At 43.3% G+C, this 20,000-nt stretch overlaps 1 protein-coding gene across 3 annotated transcripts in view; it reads left to right on the plus strand.

The window, feature by feature from the left end:
- The window catches only part of NUAK2 (NUAK family kinase 2), a 57,917-nt gene that overhangs the window by 29,153 nt on the left and 8,764 nt on the right, over positions 1-20,000 (plus strand). Inside the window, exons 1-4 of one of the 3 annotated variants that reach the window (XM_068269578.1) lie at positions 279-571; positions 2,137-2,257; positions 11,333-11,484; positions 12,675-12,740. In XM_068269578.1, the coding sequence (XP_068125679.1) occupies positions 527-571; positions 2,137-2,257; positions 11,333-11,484; positions 12,675-12,740 (384 nt within the window). In that variant the 5' untranslated portion in view covers positions 279-526. The other 2 variants (XM_068269579.1, XM_068269577.1) reach the window with 2 other exon arrangements.

Consider the following 20,000-nt stretch of genomic DNA (forward strand, 5'->3'; position numbering starts at 1 on the left):
CCTAAAGCACAGATCTTTTTTTTTTTTTTTTTTTTTTTTTTTTTTACTGAAATCCTGGTCCAGTGCAAGACTATCTTGAGATCGTCAAAGCTGCAGGTGTTGTGGTTTTCCCGTGCCGCCGCTGGTACCTCCTCTGCTCTTGGCCCCCTCCTCCAGTGCGTCCCAATCCCCCTCACCATGCAGCGAGCCGCTGTGAAGTGGTAACCGTTGCCTAGTAACAATGGCCACCAGGAAGTGACGTGATGTCATTTTCTGTTACAGGCCCCGCCGTTACTGGGCGAATGCTGGTTGCCTCTTCGCAGCGGCAGTGCGGCAAGGGGATCGGGCCTTTCTGGAGGCAGGGCAAGAACCAGTGGCGGCAAGGGGGAGACTAGAGGGTGGATCTTCCTGTATGCACTAAAGGAGCAGTGTTCTCCCTAGAGCCAATTAGCGGGGCGCTCCGCCCACCTGGAATTCCTCACCGCCCGGCTGCCAATCAGCCGCCATCCGCAGCAGAACTGCTTCTGCAGGCAGCCCGCTGTCGCTCATGGACGCTATACCCGCTCTACGCCTCAATTCCTGTCTGTGGGTGGTAAGGAGGGAGGGACAGGGGAAGTACTGTATGACGTTGTGTCATGCAGCTCAGGAGACTCTGCCTCTCACTACCCTGTTGGCCAGTCACATTACAGCTTCACCAGTGGGGGGCGTGCTCTGTCGCGTGGGTCAGAGCTAATGTGCTACTGGCTGCTATCGATGCTTCAAGCCGCGCTGGGTCTGTGTGTTTTCCTGGCTGTAAAAGCGGTGCGAGAGGAGAAAACAAGGATGCTTTCCCGAGGGGCTCCTTAGAGTGATCTTATCAGTCATCCACTGGCATGCTGGCCTCTTGTTTTCAAAGTAAACATCGGAGAATGCTAGACAGACAATGGGTGAAGGACTCTCCCCTCACGCTGTAAACTTAACTTACTTCCCACGTGTCTGTCCAGAAATCAAACAGCGAGGTGAGAAATCAGGGCAGGGGGGGGAGTGAGCTGGGGATACAGCTGCTGCTGACCTGTAAAAATCTATTTACACTGTTACACAGCTCATTGTGCTTTCCCCAGCCAAGCTGTCTGCCAAGCTGATACACACACACCCCTGCATCTTAATAACAATCATCTGGTACAGCAGGCATTGGTTATGATCTCAGTCCAAAAGGTCCATATCCACATAAAAATTAAACAGCATGAGATTACGTAATGATCATTTAATGGAGATTTGTTATACAAGTTTCAGATGGCTTACGAACCGTGGTGCTCACTTTTTTTTTTAAAGGACCGTTCTGATGGATCACAATGGAAATGATCGTTCAAACGAAACAATAATTTCTACTAAAGTCATTGGACTTTAGCAAAACATGGTTTCATTTGAACTATTGCTTACGTACTGTTGGTCACATAACTCCGCTTCCAATGTTCAAAGATAGATCATAGAACGATTGTTCATAATGGAATTCCGTGATCTATCTTTTTGTGGGTACTCAGTTTTAGTCTTAAATTGCTACGACCTGTACAAATTTCCAGCTGTAGCTGCTAATCGCAGCTTTCAACATAGGTGACTATGTTGGGACCCAAAATAAATTTGCCGCTTCGATGTGACCCGGCCTTTTCACCCAGCATGACCTTTCTTCACCACCCGGCTACTTTTTCATGCCACCCGGCTGGAAAAAAATTCTGGGAGAACACTGAGGAGGATCTGACTATATGCACTAAAGGGGGGGGGGAATCTGGCTATATACACTAAAGGAGGTCTGGATGGCTGCACCTATACTGGCTAATCTGTACTGAGGCACCTCTAGCTGGCTTACCTATACTGGAGCACCTATAGCTAGCTAACCTTTACTGGGGCACCTATAGCTGGCTAAACCATACTGGGGACACTCGTACTTCCCATCGGTGTGCTTATCCATCGTTGTGAATTGAATTGCAAATTCTGGTAGAAATTGTGCGGTTCAATCTTCTCATAAAATCGTTCAGGCCTAATATGTGGATAACCTAGAGAATTTATGTTGTCTGAGCAGTTTTACACACTCTAGAATGAGTTATACAAGTATATTTGTTTTAAAATTGGTTTAATATATTTCTGTACACTAACAATTGTTTTTACCATTTTTTTTTCTAGGTGGCCATCAAGTCCATCCGCAAAGACCGTATTAAAGATGAACAAGATATGTTGCATATCAGAAGGGAGACAGAAATAATGAGCTCCCTGTGCCATCCTCATATTATTTCCATATATGAAGGTAAGAAGAGACCCTATTAAAACAATAGCTGATGCTTATAGTGAGACCGTGCAATCTAGATTGACAAGGTCAGCAGACTTAAGGTAGCCATACACCAGGTGACTTGGCGGCCGATCGACCATCCAATTTGATTATTAAAGTTGGTGCCACCAAGAGAATGTCTGATCGAGGATGCAACCAGTTTCGGTCAGAATCGTTCGAATGTATCGATCGGACATGCTGCAAGATGTAGGGCCGATATGCTCGATCGGGTACGTGGCAGTAATGATGTGCGATATCGGGATCAACAACTGAACCCCCGGCCCTGTCTCCCACTGTAAAATGTGCCCAACGTTAAGTATACTTTACCTGTCCATGTCCGCCGCTGGCCATGGGCTGCCATTTCATACATGCGCCCCGGGCGGTTGCCGGCGTCACGCACCCACAGACACGCTGTCACCCACGAGGGGCGTGTGTATGTGGATGGAGCCAGCAGGGGACACAGGTAAAGTATACCGTGCAAGGGTTACACATTTACATTGGGGGAGCAGCGATTCGGCAGATGCGGTGTTACAAGACTATTCCTGAGAGATTTCATTCTGAAATCAATTGGGAATTGGCCCGTGGTTTATAGGCAGGCAACAGATCTCTCTCTAATCAGAGAGAGTGGTCAATCTGCCCATACATTGTCTGATATATGGGCACCTTTATGTAGTAATGTGCTGCTGCCTACACTGTGCAGAAGCTCATAGTATCAGATCAGGTGTTGGTTTACTGAAGTCTGATCACTAATAGGTTGACTGCTAAGGGCTCTTTCACACTAGAGGCTGCGCTGTGAAAAAGCTGCCTTTTGCTGTCAACGTTTCTTGTAGCTTTTCCATAGCGTTTTCAAAGCTTTTTTCATAGTGTTTTACAGCTCATATGAAAACTGCCTTTTTTTAAAAAAATTTAGAAGTCAACAAGTCAGTTGTGAAACGCTTTGAAAAAGCTCCCCCCCCCCCCCCCCCCCCCCCCCCCCCAAAAAACAAAAAAAAACTGTACTATGCCTTTTCCATTGACATCACTGAAACGCTTTTCGCGTTTCAGTGATGTCAATGGAAAAGGCATAGTACAGTTTTTTTTGTAAAAAGCTTTGAATAAGCTCCGGGGAGCTTCAAACAGCAACGCCCAAAACTGCTTTAGGTGTGAAAGGTAAAATTAAAGTCTATGGACTTTTATTTTACCTTGGAAAATGCAAACTATGGTCTTGGCTGTAAAACGCTGAAACTAGCCTCTAGTGTGAAAGAGCCCTAAGAGCCACTGCATGTTTAGTACAGTTGTCTCTGCTGTGTTAACTTGTTTATGATTGTGAAGTCAATGACCTAACGATCATTTATGTATTCATAATGTGGATTATGGCATTTATTGTAACTTCCAGCCAACTAGATTAGAACCAGCCAGCCTGACCATTGGGCTCTTGCTCTAAAGGTGTATTGTTGCACCCAGCAGTTACGGTAACTGTGATTGAATGGCTCTTGCTCTAACCTTGCAAAGTGGTACCTGCACTTGTTAGCCCTGTGTTTCATCCACATTTTGAGAAGTGTGGCAGCCACAACAACTGATTCCTGTGTGTGTAGGCAGCTATGTGGAGTGATGCAGGGGTTCCTTGGTGATTCATGGGGAGCTCTGGGAAAGTTACAACAGAGTCAGATGTGAAGCTGCTCCATGTAGTTATTCAAGCAAGGTGGCTGTCTGGCCGGAAGGAGTTGCTGGTGGGACTGTAAGGTTATGACTCCCTCTGAAGAATCGCTAGTACAGTAAATGCTATAGCATGGTGTATTCTTAAGGGGATACTGTAATGAGATATTAATTTCTGCAATTTTTCCTTTTTAAATTATGCCAATTTCCTGATTGACTTGTTGATCCTGTCTTTCCACCACAGAAACAGAACTAATATGAGCAGCAGGTGCTGTGATTAAATCTTGGTCCGTCATATTAGGCACATGGTTGTTTCAGGTGTGTGATTCAGACACTTCTGCAACAGGACATCCGCAGGACTGTCAGCTGATTGGTATTGTTTAAAAGTAAATACATATGGCAGCCTACATATCCCTCTCAACAAAGGGCCCCTTAAACGTCTACAGTTAGGCAGGGAACACACTTGACTGTTTTCGTACGCGTTTTCTGCACAGAAAAACTGAGAACTCATGTTAATCAATGGGCTAGTACACACTTACTGTGTTGTTCGCACGCAGAAAAAAAACTGACATTCTGCATCCTGAATCTGCACATTTTGGCAATTTTTTTCTATCAATTACATCAGCTGCTGTGAAAAAACGCGTGCGTTTTCCTGCATGGAAACACACTTGGTGTGCAGAAAAAGTATGCAGGAAAACGCGCGCGGAAAACTGAAAGTCAAGTGTGTTCCCTGCCTAAATGTCAGCACAGTATGAATTTCAATTTAATTTCATTTTAATACATTGATTGATCAGAACCCCTCCTGAACCGGCACATGTTTTGCATGTTTAATGAGGCATTATCAAGCCATTAATTCAAAGGCATGGCAGTTAGTCTACTGTAAAGATTATATAAATATTGTTCCATTTGAAACCTTTAGGAAAAGCTAGACAGCACCGCAGGGCTCGTGAGGTAATGAGCAGCAAGCTTGCACATGAAGAGAAGCTGGAGGGAATAGGGCGTGTCTTTGCATGTATATTGCTTCTCTAACAAGCGTGCACGTATATAATTCCATTACTTTATTGTAATGAGACTGTCTGAAAGCTGAGAATGGTGTCTCTAATATGGTTTGACTGTGGTACTTTGCCAACGCAATTGCATATTGATGTTTTCCAGCTACTCACACTGGCTTATTGTAATAAGCCGAAGTGTAAACCCATAATTACCAATAAGTCATTTTCTTTCTCTGAACTATTCTAAACCAATAAAAGGGGTAAAAATATGGTTATGGGTTTTTGCGCAATCAAACGTTCACAAAAAATGCATTTGAAGTGAAAACCCACTTTGGATTTAGGTCTGGTTAAGTCATCCTGTTTCTTATTCGTGTATTCTTGATTATATTTTTTATGATAAAGGGGAAAACCTTTAGCTTTCAAATAGGTGTCTATTTACCTCCCTCTTGTATTGATCAAAATGTCATCTGTGACCATGTGTAGGTCTATGCTTAGGCTTTTATTTATTATTTTAAACCTTTTTTTTTTTTGCCAGTTTCACAATAAAAACTTTAATAATGAAAAAAATGAAATAAAAATTTGGCCTTTCTAAATGGATTTTCGTGCGTAGAAATAAACTGAACTTTCTCTAAACCCCGTGTGTTTAAGATAAATCATGACTGCACACATTTGTCCATTGACAAACATTGCATGGCCATAGGGAACATACACGTTTATATTGTATGTAATTGCTCGCAACGTCAAGAACCGCAGGTAGTAGTTTAGAAATTCAGCCTAAATTTCAGCTAGCTAGACTATGTCAGCGATCGCACTGATCAGAATAAAAATAGAGGAATAATCAGAATAAGGAGCAATATGGAAAAACAGCTGGTGATGGACGGTGATTCATCTTTCTGCTGGAAAAAGTAATTAATACCGTGAATGCGAGCAAGAAAAGCTCGGTGTACTCAAAGCAGCCCATGTCTCTTTCCATGTCTCCTAGCAAAATTCCTTCTGCTAGTTAATGTCAGTCCAGTAGGTTAGTTTCAATTGCTGTGTCAGATGAAGATCGAAAGTACAGGAAGAAAGATAACGCGGGGCTGTAAAGTTATAGAATGGCCATCTGGCATGCACACTTATTGTCTGGATGAGCCCAGTGTAGTTCTCTATGCTGTGTCTTTCATCCACACACAGATGGTTCAGCTGCTGCAACCTGGAAAGGACTATCGTCTAATTATTTCTAATGAATGGAAATAACTACCTGTAGCACAGCACTTTCCATGCAATCCTATTTCATTAGTGCTTCTTCAAGTGCACCCGAGGCAATATGTGACATGAGATAAACGTGTATGTACAGTACAAAACACATTAATAACCAGGTTGTTTACTTGTTTTTATTTTGCTGTCTGAAAGAGTTTATTTCTAGCCATGGAAGTGACAGCTTCTGTCTTGTTGGTAATATAGTAAACATCATTGAGGGCCCGTTTCCACTATCACGAATCCGCGTGTGTTGTCCGCATGCGGATTCGCATAGCCAATACAAGTGGATGGCCCTGTTTCCACTTGTCAGTAATCCTGAGTGTTTTCTGTGCGGGAGAAATCTGCATGGAAGAGCCTTCAGAATGCGCACCCCGCACACTGCTATGCAAATCGCCTCTAATGTATTTAATAGGGAAATCACATGCGGTTTTGGCATGCGTATTTTACCGCGATTTCGCATAGAATCTGTTAAATTGCACAGGCAGTGACATGGTTAACATTGCATAAATACTAACCTATGCAAAATCGCGGTAAAATACGCATGCGGAATTGCACCAGCGGCAATTCTGCACTGCACAAGTGGAAACGGGCCCTGATGAGCAAATAACAGCCATAAAGTTTCCTGGCAGAATACAACTTCTGAGGGCAGGGAGAGATGAAATGCATGCCTCTTTGGGACACTTAATAGGCTGCCACTGATTAGAGACAGTAAAACTTTTAACCTACATTGTAAATGTTTAAATATAAATAAAAAAACATGGGATACTTAGTCATTTTTAGGAGTAGGGAGATAAATAAAATTTTCTCATCAGTTTATTTTCACTTCGCGTTCACTTTTTAAGGACAATTGTAACAAGAGGAATACATAGATGCTGCCATATTTATTTCCTTTTAAACCATACCAGTTGCCTGGCTACTGATCCTCTTGCCTCTAATATTATTAGCCATAGACCCTGAACAAGCATGCATCAGATCAGGCATTTTTGACATTGTCAGATCTGACAAGATGAGGTGCATGCTTGTTTCTGGTGTTATTCAGACTTTACTGCACCCAAATAGATCAGCAGAGCTGCCAGGCAACTGGTATTGTTTAAAAGGAAACCAATATGGCAGCCTCCATGTCCTTGTCCTGTAATGATGGTGGCATCCAAATCTTGCAACACTCTTAAGCACTTGGGCATTCAAGAACCCATGTGCACAATATTTTGGCTGGATGAAATGTCTGATTTTGGTTGACTATGTACCGCAACAAAGAATATTTTTGTTATCAGAACAAAATTATTTTTCTTGAATTGAAACCTGATCCAGTGTACTGAATTATTTTTTGGGGAATTACTAAACTGTTTCTGGCTTAAGTTTGTCAGCTGAGTGGGACCAGCAGGAGCAGTGTTTGCAAGATATGGCCTCAATTCACTGATGCAACTGACCAAACCATCAGTAGACTTGTCTAAACTGCTTAAAGGGGAATTCACTATTACCAAATGTTTTACACCTGTTTTTAGACCTGGTCTAAACCATTTGGTAATTAGGTGGGTAAAGCAGGAGAAACAATCAAAAGATGCAATTGACAAACGAGTAGCTATGACTGACAGCCTTGTCCTCTGATGATCTTTCCTTTCCATACAATTAAGCTCCTGCATAAATAATTCAAAAGGTTCCATCCTCTCATCTAAAATACCTCACAGAATTACTTTACCGACAGAAATCAGCGGGTCTAATCTCTGACAGAAAAAGTGAGCATGGTTACTCCTTGTTTGCCTTTGTGAATTGTGCAGTTACTGAATGTTAGGTCTAAAACAGGTCTAAAACATTATACCAAACCATCAGTAGACCAAAAAACATCTGTAGACTAGTCTCAACTGCTTAGTGAATTGAGGCCATAGATTCTCATTTACACACACACACTCACACTCACACTCTCACACTCACACACCAACTGTTAAGGAACTACAAGTCCCACAATTAATTGCAGGAGTCTGACAGCCACAGTCATGACTCATAAAGGCAGATGCATTGTGGGACTTGTAGTTCTGTAACAGCTGGAGGGTTGAGTTTGCCCATGCCTGCCCTGACCCGAGCAGATTTCCCTAAGCAATACCTAACCCAAACAAATATTGGGAACCGCCATAGAGTACTATGTTATCGGCTGTATTTAGCAGCTGTAAGTGGTAATTTAGGTGACAGAGCCTTGCACACACTATATATAGCCCCAGCTCCCGCTATTTTATCAGACTTGTACCGCTAATCGCGGCTATTAATATAGGAGCCTGTGGCAGTGCCCAGAGTACAGCAATGACTCCTGTGCCCGAATTACCTGCTTTGGCAGCTTGCATAATTTTGGAAGACAATGGATAATATCTGTACAGAGCTTAAATTGTACCTGAGGCAAACACATACTGACCGACCAAAAGGGTAGCCTCTCGACCCTATAGAGGTCTCACATGCTGTTCACCGGTCCGGTTGCTGAGCATAGATAGCTTGGGTCATGTGCAATTAACTTTTTCCTGAGTTTTTGATACTTTTTCATGTTCAATTCAGAACAACTGTTCAGCACTTTGCAATAGAAAAAGTACCAAAAATATGGTTAAAAAGTACTGTAATCATTATTATTATTATTATTGAGATTTTTTTTTCTTTTCTTTACTTTTTTTTTTTTTTCCTCCTCCTAAGCACTATAAGGGCATTTTTATTGGCAAGTTTGAATCTCACCTAGGAGGAGACTCAGGGGAAACTGTGAATTGCATATGGGCCCTTGTCTTTGTACAATTAGACATGTTACAAGTACTTTTCTCTCTCTTTACTTCTTGTGGAAATTGACAGACAGCGGCTCGCACCCATAAAGTAACACTTCTGTCCACAAAATATACCATCTAGAAATAAAGTCAAGGAAACTGAAGCATTTATTTGGAACATGTAACGTTTCTAATATTTAAAGCAAATGCTAAAGCAAATGCTACACTTTTGTGGTAAATGCTTTACAAATTCTTGCTTGTTACAGCTGTCAGGTTTATTTGAAGTGAATCCCTGACCTCAAACGACCAAGTAGGCCAGCAGTTCAAACACCATGTTAGGCCTCTTGCACACTGCAAGTGATTCCGATTCAGATTCCGCTTTTTAATCAGTTTTTACATCCGATTCAGATTCCAATTTGCAGTGTGCAGGGAGAAAACTGCAAATCCGAATCTGAATCGGATTTAAAAACTGATTAAAAACTGGACTCTGAATCGGAATCACTTGCAGTGTGCAAGAGGCCTTTTGCATTTTCTGAGGAAGTGACTGAGTATTGCTACAAAGTAAAGTGTGAGCCTACCTGATTATGAGCAGATTCAATAACTGTTCGAATCTGCTGGAGAATGATGTCCCAACATGGCCTCCCAATCATAACTTTGACCAATTGCTGGCTGAAATTGATCTAAACTATCAATTGTTTCAGGCAAAAGATCTTGCTCAAAAGGGGGTGGGGTATGTACAAGTCGGGTGACTCACAGACCAATTGACAAGCCTCCCATTTCTCACCTCAACTAAAAAGTGCTACTCGGGCCCCTGCAGAGTATTGGCATCAGAGAACACACTCGCCTGCCGGCTCCGTGGAGCTGGCCCCCTACAATCGGCACAAATAAAAATTCCATTGTGTTTGGTTAGTGCTACGTTTGTGCTGCAAAAATTGAGATTTGTGCTGCTTTCATTTTGAAGATCATGGCACTTATTATTTTCAAAACCATGCCATCACGCAGCCCCCATACAACTACCTACATAAATGAAATTGGTATTGGTGGGTAGGGCTGTGCATGTGCTCATTTCTGCTGCAAAAAAATCTTCTATCTATACTTTTTGAGATATTCACGTTTTTATAAAGGTCAAAAGCTAACTCAGCCTTCACAATGTTGTAGTGGGCTGAGTGAACTTTTGACCTTTATAAAAATGATGATTTTTGCAGCACAAATGAGCACATGCACAGCACTACCCACCCATACCAGTTTCATGTCAGTTGGTTGTTGTATGGGGGCCGGGTGATGGTATTATTTTGCAAATAAGTGCTATTATCTTCAAAATGAAAGCAGCACAAATCTTTATTTTTGCCAGGACAAATGGGCACAAACCAAGCATGCTGGAATTTTTTATTTGGGATGATTGTAGGGGGGGAGGGGGCAGCATCATGGAGCTTTGCTCTTTGCTTGCTGGAACACTTTCTCTTGTGTACTGTCTCCATCCCCGCCAGTGTGCATGTTAATCTCCTGGCGGTATGTCAAGATGAAATAAAAAAAATCTGTTTGCAATGCGTAGCAATAATAGATCCCTCTCTGGTGTTGTTCAGAGATGGGTCGATCTCTTGGTTGAATCTGGTGGCCATCTGTCAGTGTGTGGGGCCACCTTTAGCCTCAAAAGGCGTCTCTGGTGAGAATGCGTCACTGAGGCCTGGAACCCACTAGGAGAGCTTTTCTGAGCGATTTGTGATTTGAAAAGCTCTTGCTAATGTAATGCTATGGGTGTGATCCCACTAGAGGGATGTGATTTTATAAAAATCCCCCATACCACTGCATTAGCAAGAGCTTTTTCAAATCACTAGCGATTAGAAAAGGCTGCTAGTGGGTTTCTGGCCCGAAACTGAACTCTCCAAGGTCTGGGTGTATATATAACACTTAATGACAAAATCCGCTGTTAAATATCCAGACAAACTGTTAGTTTTACGACTAAGTTATTTAGGTGTCAAACAGCCTGCGGGAAAGTTGGAGATCTTTTAAAGGTATATTTGGCTTTATGAAGTGAGTCTACCCTCCAAACAGTTGTATAGATGATTTTGTGTGAACTGGAGAATTGATACACCTACACACTCACACTCCAAACAATGCTGTGTCTGGTCTTGCTGTATGGGATGGGCAAAGGTGTGCCTGTGGGGGAACCCAGGGAAAGATCAATAGGTGTTTTGAAAAGTGATGGTATCTGCCACAACCTGTTGGTCCATTTTGTCATACACTGGTTTAAAGTACAGCTATTTACATAAATTGTACAGCAGTGTGTAACTACTGTTATCATATTGTGAGAACGTGTAATGGGACTTTTCTCTGTCTGCTATAACCACTCCCTTTCTGTGTTCCTACATGCATTCTGTGTGTGTGTGTGTGTCTGTCCCTCACAGAATGATCTTCATATGTTTTGCATAATAAATTGGATATTTCTATTGTTACAGTGTTTGAGAACAGCAGCAAGATTGTAATTGTTATGGAATATGCAAGTCAAGGGGACTTGTACGATTATATCAGCGAGCGCCAGAGGCTCAGTGAGCAAGAGGCCAGGAAATTCTTTAGGCAAATCGTATTGGCTGTACAGTACTGCCATGCGGTAGGTGATTCTTATGTTTAATGTGCTAATTCTTTACTAATTTTAATTTGCTGCCATAGGGGTGGACACATTCATATATAATTCAGTCTGTTCAACCCAGGAGCCAGCATTTTAGGAACCAGTTCCATTATAGAAAAACTCTGATGCTAGCTGTGATTTTTTTTTTTTTTTTTTTATAAGAGGCTTTGGCTACCTGGTTCCTGGGCTTTGTCTAGCCCTTGGTGCAGAACCTCTTCTTGAGTTACCATATTTTTCGCTCCACAAGACGCACCTAGGTGTAGGGGAGGAAAATACATATTCTGAATGTGGTGTGTCATTGGGTGCAGGTGCATCTTCTAAAGCAGCGCTGGGCCATCTACAGCCTGCAGGTCCAATATGGCCCATGTATGCTCTGCTTTCTTCTCGTAACCCCCCCCCCCCCCCCCTCCGCGATGTATAGTCACTAGAGGGGGGCAGCAATGGGTTAGAATTCACCTGCTCGCTGATTCCAGCATTGCATCTCCATGGCAACAGGGGACACGACTTACCGTTGGGACATGTCGGCGTATTACATTCCGGCTGCCAGCCTGTATTACACGTTCTGACGGTGAGTCATGTGGCGCCCTGTTGCCATGGAGATGCAAGCAGGTGCGTTTTAACCCACTTCTGCCACCTACTCGCAACTCTGCATGGTGGGAAGGAGGTGGGGAAGAATGCAAGGAATGCAGTCCGCAGCATACGGCCCAGGCCACGCAAAGTTTGCCCATCGCTGTTCTAGAGTATCAGTCTTCCCCGTCCTATGCTACCAGCACTTCCTGGGGACCCTTCAGAGTAACAGCAGCGCAGCACACACACATGCCTATCCAGTTGGTGCGTTCCTTTCTGTCTATCCTGATCCTTACTTAGCGCCTACTCTGTGTCTTGGTGGCATGTACGCGAGTACACACATGCCGCCAGGTCACTGAGAAGGGGCACCAGCAAAGATGAAGACAGGAAGGAATGCGCTCCCGATGCTGCGGTTCTCTGCTTTGCATCTTCTAGAGTGCAAAATCCGGTAGTCAATACTAATACAGAAACTCTGCAATCAGTTTTTTTTTTTTACTGAATTGCAAGAGGGATTCTAATTGATTTTAGTACTACACTTTGGTTTGTGTTTACTTATGCTAAGCCCATTTTGTGCATGTATATTAACATCTGATTTTTCTTGGCAGAATGGAATTGTGCACCGAGATCTGAAGCTGGAAAACATACTTCTGGATGAGAATAAAAATCTCAAGGTGAGCAGGATTTGCATGCTTGGCAACTAGGCTAATGATGCAAAAGTGTCTAAAGCTGTAAACTAGGATTATGGTGCTTACACTGGTGTTCATTAATATTATACCCATCCGGAATGAGCAGAGAATGCACCCAGCAGCTCAATGACTCTGCTGGGTATTAAAGAGATGCATTTTCTCTGTTGTAAAATTATGCTTTGCTGCAGACAGTTCTTTAGAGGAGTCTTTAGGATGCCCATAAAAGTGTAATTAGGGCTGATCTAGTTCCCAGGAGCACTCGGGCTAAAGAGGAAAATCAGCAAGATGTTTTAAAACGTTGGAACTATCACATAAGAGATTTGTAGGCAATCTGGAAGGAGTTTTAAAGAGAACTGAGGTAGTTCTTGGGGAGGGGGGGGGGGGGGGCAGATGGGACTCAGAGGCATGTTCCCTGCCTCATGATGTGCCCCTGTGTCCCCACACCGCCGTTCTGTGCCCTCACCGCTGCGCTATAGCTCCCCGGGATTAGCGACAGTATTTGTCGCTATCTGAGGTGAACATAGGGGAGAGGGATTCCCTGTTCAAAGCCAGTGGCATTCCTGTAGGGTTTCCAGAGCTGCCAATGGGCAGCTAAAGTTTAAATATGGAAAAATGGGTGGTAATTAGTTCATGTAGGTTGATGGTTACAAGGCAATTGAGGGCTCGTTTTATCTATTCCCCTAGGGGAACTAACATGTTTTCTGTGTTTCCGCTGCCTTTTCAATTAGACAGCATTTTACAATTGAGATTGCCCCTTGTAATGTGAAACTAGCATAATCACATGCTTGCTTTCACTAACATTTGAACTGAAACTGAACATTGTGTAATTCAGTAATGTAAACAAGAAGCAGGATTACCAAGGGCTGGTACTTTCAAAGGGTACCTGAAACAGGATTAAAAAAAATGTACTTGCTTCAGTAGACTTAATTGATTTTTTATTTTTTTTTTATTTTATTTTTTTACAACCTGTAGAGTGTATGTGCACTGGACCAATCCACATCAGCAGCTGCATTGGATTGGTCTGTTTTCAATTTGCATACAAATTGCAACAACATTTCCATCAAGTCAGAATTGAGAATTTTATTGATGATCCCTTTTGTATTACTCTTTCCTCACCTGTTCCACTATATCCTCTCATCTTTTTCATGTTGCGCTTACAAGCACGAAGCACAATTTCAACAGTGTAAAAAAACGTAGTCTTAATAAACTAGCCCTACAGGTCCAGACAAATCCAAGTGCTAGAACACTGTAGTGGAGTACGTACAGTTTGAATCTTTGTTTACCAGCTGCATGACTTTTGCACTAATATTCTCTGTACCTGCCTTGATAAATTACCCATGAGAGGGAGTGCTTTTGTGGTGGTGTTGTTTCCTGGTGGATAATAACTGCTATAAAGCTTTAAAAATGATAATTAGTCTGAGGTTGGGAATTCCCCAGCTTAGAGCTAGCTTAGTGTATAATGCCAACTAGTGAAATGCTGATAACACACACACCAAGGTCATTCACTTCATGAAATGCACAGTTGTATTTTTCTCTCAAGTGAAACTTTTACTCTCTGTTGACTTTGCATGACTTAGCAGAGCGTCTGCCTACTGGTTGCTAAGGTCCTCTTACGCATGAGTAGGTATAATATTAACTTAACATTAAGTAGACAGGTGGCTGATACGCAGAAACTATTTTACAGTACCTAAAGCTTAACTCCAGGAAACATATTTAAGGAAATGCGTTTAAATTCCCCTTGTTTGTTTTTGTGTCTCTGTTGGAAAGATTGCCCATTACTTCTTGTTCTTGAGTGTTCTACAGCAAATTCCAACTCTTCTGCGCTTTGATGGACATAACAGGGGGGGGGGGGCTGAGGGAACTGAAGAACATTCTCTTAGATGGGGACTTGGACAGCAATTCAAAAAAATTAGATCTACTGTAGTTTTCCCCACTGTCAAGAGTAAAATTTTCCTTAGAACTGGACATAGGCCTGGTGCACACCAGAGGAGTTTTTCTGAGCGTTTTGAGTTTTTAAATCTGCTGCTAATGTTATCCTATGTGTCTGCACACTGGAGCAATGAGGTTTTGTAAACCTAGCGCCCAACGCTAGAGGTTTCAAAAGCTCTTCCCAATGTAATGCTATGGGTTCTTTTTACAAAACCTCATTGCTCCAGTGTGCACAGACACATAGGATAACATTAGCAGCAGATTTAAAAACTCAAAACGCTCAGAAAAACTCCTCTGGTGTGCACCAGGCCTTAACCACTTCCAGACCGCCGCATGTACAAATGGCGGCCGGGAAGTGGACCCCGCAAGGACCGCCGCATGTACAAATCACCCCCTGTCACTGCTACCTATCAGATTAGACCCCTATCTGCCCCTAGGGCACTCAATCACCCGCCCACACCCTCAGAACGCCCTCAGACCCCAGCCCTGATCAACTCGCCAGTGCATTGCTTGCATCTATTCCCCCCTCTAATCACACCTTGAGACACCCATTAATCACCTCCTGTCACCCCCTAGCACACCTACCCATCAGATCAGGCCCTAATTTGCCCCGTGTGGGCTCCTGATCACTTGGCCAAACCCTCAGATCCCCCTCAGACCCCCTTCCGATCACCTCCCCAGTGCATTGATTGCATCTGTTCTCCCCTCTATTCACCCCCTGAGACACCTATCAATCACCTCCTGTCAACCCCCCTAGCACTCCTATCCATTAGATCAGGCCCAATACAACCTGTCATCTAAAAGGCCACCCTGCTTATGACCGGTTCCACAAAATTCGTCCCCTTATAGACCACCTGTCATCAAAATTTGCAGATGCTTATACCCCTGAACAGTCATTTTGAGACATTTGTTTTCCAGACTACTCACGGTTTGTATTGGGTTTTTTTTCACTAACTTGTGACAAAAAAATAAAATCTTCTATGAACTCGCCATACACCTAACGGAATACCTTGGGGTGTCTTCTTTCTAAAATGGGGTCACTTGTGGGGTTCCTATATTGCCCTGGCATTTTAGGGGCCCTAAACCGTGAGGAGTAGTCTAGAAAACAAATGCCTCAAAATGACCTGTGAATAGGACGTTGGGCCCCTTAGCGCACCTAGGTTGCAAAAAAAGTGTCACATGTGGTACCGCCGTACTCAGGAAAAGTAGTATAATGTGTTTTGGGGTGTATTTTTACACATACCCATGCTGGGTGGGAGAAATATCTCTGTAAATGACGATTTTTTTTTTTTTAACACACAATTGTCCATTTACAGAGAGATCTCTCCCACTCATCATGGGTATGTGTAAAAATACACCCCAAAACACATTATACTACTTCTCCTGAGTACGGCGGTACCACATGTGTGGCACTTTTTTTACACCCGCAGAGAAGGAGAAAAGCGCCGGCACTGCTGTCATTCACATTCAATTTATTCCAATATAAATGTCATGCTAATACATGCGTACAAACATTGCAACAAGGTGAGAACACATACCCAAAGGGGAAACCTAATAAAGTGTTCCCCACACAGGCCACCGTTACCAGGAAGTACCTGATGTCATTCGCCCCAGGCTGCTCCTGGAACTCAGCAGCCAGTACGGAGCGATGCGTGATGACAGAGGGGCGGGACTTGGTGCGGCAGGACGCCGCACGTCGGCCTAGTAAGCATATTTAGGTCTGCCTGTCCCCCCCCCCCCCCCCTTTCCCTTGCAGCCTCCGTAGAAGCGCATAGCGCGAAACGGCCGTCAGGCTCCTTCCCTCTGCACCCACCACTCCACCACTGCGTCCACCTTTGGGTATGTGTCCTCACCTTGTTGCAATGTTTGTATGCATGTATTAGCATGACATTTTATATTGGAATAAATTGAATGTGAATGACAGCAGTGCCGGCGCTTTTCTCCTTCTCTGCTGATATAGACATACAGTAGTATGAGCACGCTGGGGATTCACCTATCCATACCTATATTGTGTGTGACGGAGCCACCCCATCCCACCTTGACAAGCGTATACAGACTGCAGTGCCAGCGCTCCCATACTCTCATCTTATATTGCACTTTTTTACACCCTAAGTGCGCTAAGGGGCCCAAAGTCCAATGAGTACCTTTAGGATTTCACAGGTCATTTTGCGACATTTGGTTTCAAGACTACTCCTCACGGTTTAGGGCCCCTAAAATGCCAGGGCAGTATAGCAACCCTACAAATGACCCCTTTCTTGACAGAAGACACCCAAAGGTATTCCGTTAGGAGTATGGTGAGTTCATAGAAGATTTTATTTTTTGTCACAAGTTAGCGGAAAATGGTACTTTGTGAAAAAAAGTAATTAAAATAAATTTCCGCTAACTTGTGACAAAAAAATTAAATCTTCTATGAACTCATCATACTCCTAACGGAATACTTTGGGGTGTCTTCTTTCTAAAATGGGGTCATTAGTGGGGTTCCTATACTGCCCTGGCATTTTAGGGGCCCTAAACCGTAAGGAGTAGTCTTGAAACCAAATGTCGCAAAATGACCTGTGAAATCCTAAAGGTACTCATTGGACTTTGGGCCCCTTAGCGCAGTTAGGGTGCAAAAAAGTGCCACACATGTGGTATCGCCGTACTCAGGAGAAGTAGTATAATGTGTTTTGGGGTGTATTTTTACACATACCCATGCTGAGTGGGAGAAATCTCTCTGTAAATGGACAATTGTGTGTTAAAAAAAAAAAAAAAAAAAAAAATCGTCATTTACAGAGATATTTCTCCCACCCAGCATGGGTATGTGTAAAAATACACCCCAAAACACATTATACTACTTCTCCTGAGTACGGCAATACCACGCGTGGCACTTTTTTGCAGCCTAACTGCGCTAAGGGGCCCAAAGTCCAATGAGCACCTTTAGGCTTTACAGGGGTGCTTACAATTAGGCACCCCCCAAAATGCCAGGACAGTAAACACCCCACAAATTACCCCATTTTGGAAAGTAGGTATTTCAAGGTATTCAGAGGAGCATAGTGAGTCCGTGGCAGATTTCATTTTTTTTTTTATTTTTTTTTGTCGCAAGTTAGCAGAAATGGAAACTTTTTTTTTTTTTTTTTGTTTGTTTGTTTTGTTTTTCCCTTTTTTGTCACAAAGTGTCATTTTCCGCTAACTTGTGACAAAAAAAAAATCTTCTATGAACTCACCATACCTCTCAGTGAATACTTTGGGGTGTCTTCTTTCACAAATTGGGGTAATTTGGGGGGTATTTATACTATCGTGGAATTCTAGCCCCTCATGAAACATGACAGGTGGTCAGAAAAGTCAGAGATGCTTCAAAATGGGAAAAATCACTTTTTGCACCATAGTTTGTAAACGCTATAACTTTTACCCAAACCAATCAATATAGGCTGAATGGGTTTTTTTTTTTTTTTATTAAAAACATGTTTGTCCACATTTTTTGTGCTGCATGTATACAGAAATTTTACTTTATTTGAAAAATGTCAGCACAGAAAGTTAAAAAAAATCATTTTGACAAAATTCATGTCTTTTTTTGATGAATATAATAAAAAGTTAAAATCGCAGCAGCAATCAAATAGCACCAAAAGAAAGCTTTATTATTGACAAGAAAAGGAGCCAAAATTCATTTAGGTGGTAGGTTGTATGAGCGAGCAATAAATCATGAAAACTGCAGTGGCCTGAAAGGGAAAAAGGGAGTCTGGTCCTTAAGGGGGGTAAAGCCCATGGTCCTCAAGTGGTTACAATACCAGTTGCCTGGCTGCCCTGCTGATACTCTGCCTCTAATGCTGGGAATACATGTTAAGTTTTTACTTTAGATAGATGGGTTCGATAGATAAATTCCAACCTGTTGGATCTGGTCGATTCTACTTTCGTTTCGATTCTCCTCATTCAAGTGAATGTAATTGATAAGAAAAAATAAGGAATCGAGAGGAGAATCGAGCAGTGAATCGAGAGTAGAATCGAACGAAAGCGAAAACGACAGTAAAGGTGGCCATACACTGGTCGATGTGCCATTAGATCGACCAGCTGACAGATCCCTATCTGATCGAATCTGATCAGATAGGGATCGTATGGCTGCCTTTACTGCAAACAGATTGTGAATCGATTTCAGCCTGAAACCGATCACAATCTGTTCAGCTGCTCCTGCCGCCTGTCCCCCCCCCCGTATACATTACCTGAGGCTGGCTCCCGGGCGTCTTCTCTGCACTGCACCGCACTGCTGTTCTTGCTCCATCCCGGCGCTTCCTGTGTTACTCCGTGACCAGGAAGTTCAAATAGAGCGCCCTCTATTTCAACTTCCTGGTCACCGGAGTGACACAGGAAGTATAAGCGTACACTGGGAGATGCGGAAATGCGGTGCAGCGAGGAGAAGAGGACCCCGGAGCCAGCTTCAGGTAATGTATACATGCTCGGATCGGGCCCGAATCGTACGCCGCAAGCGACGCGCTCCTACCGCCGGGCGATCGAGGGTAATTTCCCGCACGGCGCGATCGACGGTCCGATCCGATTTCGGGAGGGAATCGGATCGGCGGGTGCGTTTAGCGCAAGCGATTGGCAGCAGATCCGATCCCAGGATCGGATCTGCTGTCGAAACGGCCGTGAATCGAGCCAGTGTATGGCCTGCTTAAAAACGCATCGTGTATTCCCAGCATAATACTTTTAGCCATAGAACCTGAACCATGCAGCAGATCAGGTGTTTCTGACATTGTCAGATCTGACAAGATTCGCTTTAGACATTACTGCAGATCCAAATAGATCAGCAGGGATGCCAGGCAGCTGGTATTGTTTAAAAGTAAACCACTATAACAGCTTCCATATCGCGCTCACCTTGGGTTCACTGTAACAATATTAATACATACACGCAGTGGCGTAGCTAAGGAGCTGTGGGCCCTGATGCAAGTTTTACATTAGGGCCCCCCAAGCACTCTATACATAACAATTGATACGGCGTACAAAAACCTGCCAATGGCAACTACAGTGTCAGAGGTGCAAGAAGGGGATAGGGAAGAGCTTGTTAATTTCCACTATTCAAAGTATCTATAGAAGTGATTATTATGAGCACAGGACCAATAGAGAGCTAATACTGCAGTTGAGCAAGGGCCCCGATGCGGTCGCAGCCTCTGCACCCCCTATTGCTACGCCCCTGCATACACGTAATGCAGACCTACACATAAACTTTTCTCTTCTCCTTTGCATATGCCAACTTGTCCAGCACTGGAATTCTCCTGAGCCATTTCCTGTTTTCAGCCAGGGGAACAATGCCACATTGCTCTTTATACCATTGTAAATGACAGTGCC

The sequence above is a fragment of the Hyperolius riggenbachi genome, chromosome 2, assembly GCF_040937935.1.
Source record: "Hyperolius riggenbachi isolate aHypRig1 chromosome 2, aHypRig1.pri, whole genome shotgun sequence".
NCBI classification, from domain to species: domain Eukaryota; kingdom Metazoa; phylum Chordata; class Amphibia; order Anura; family Hyperoliidae; genus Hyperolius; species Hyperolius riggenbachi.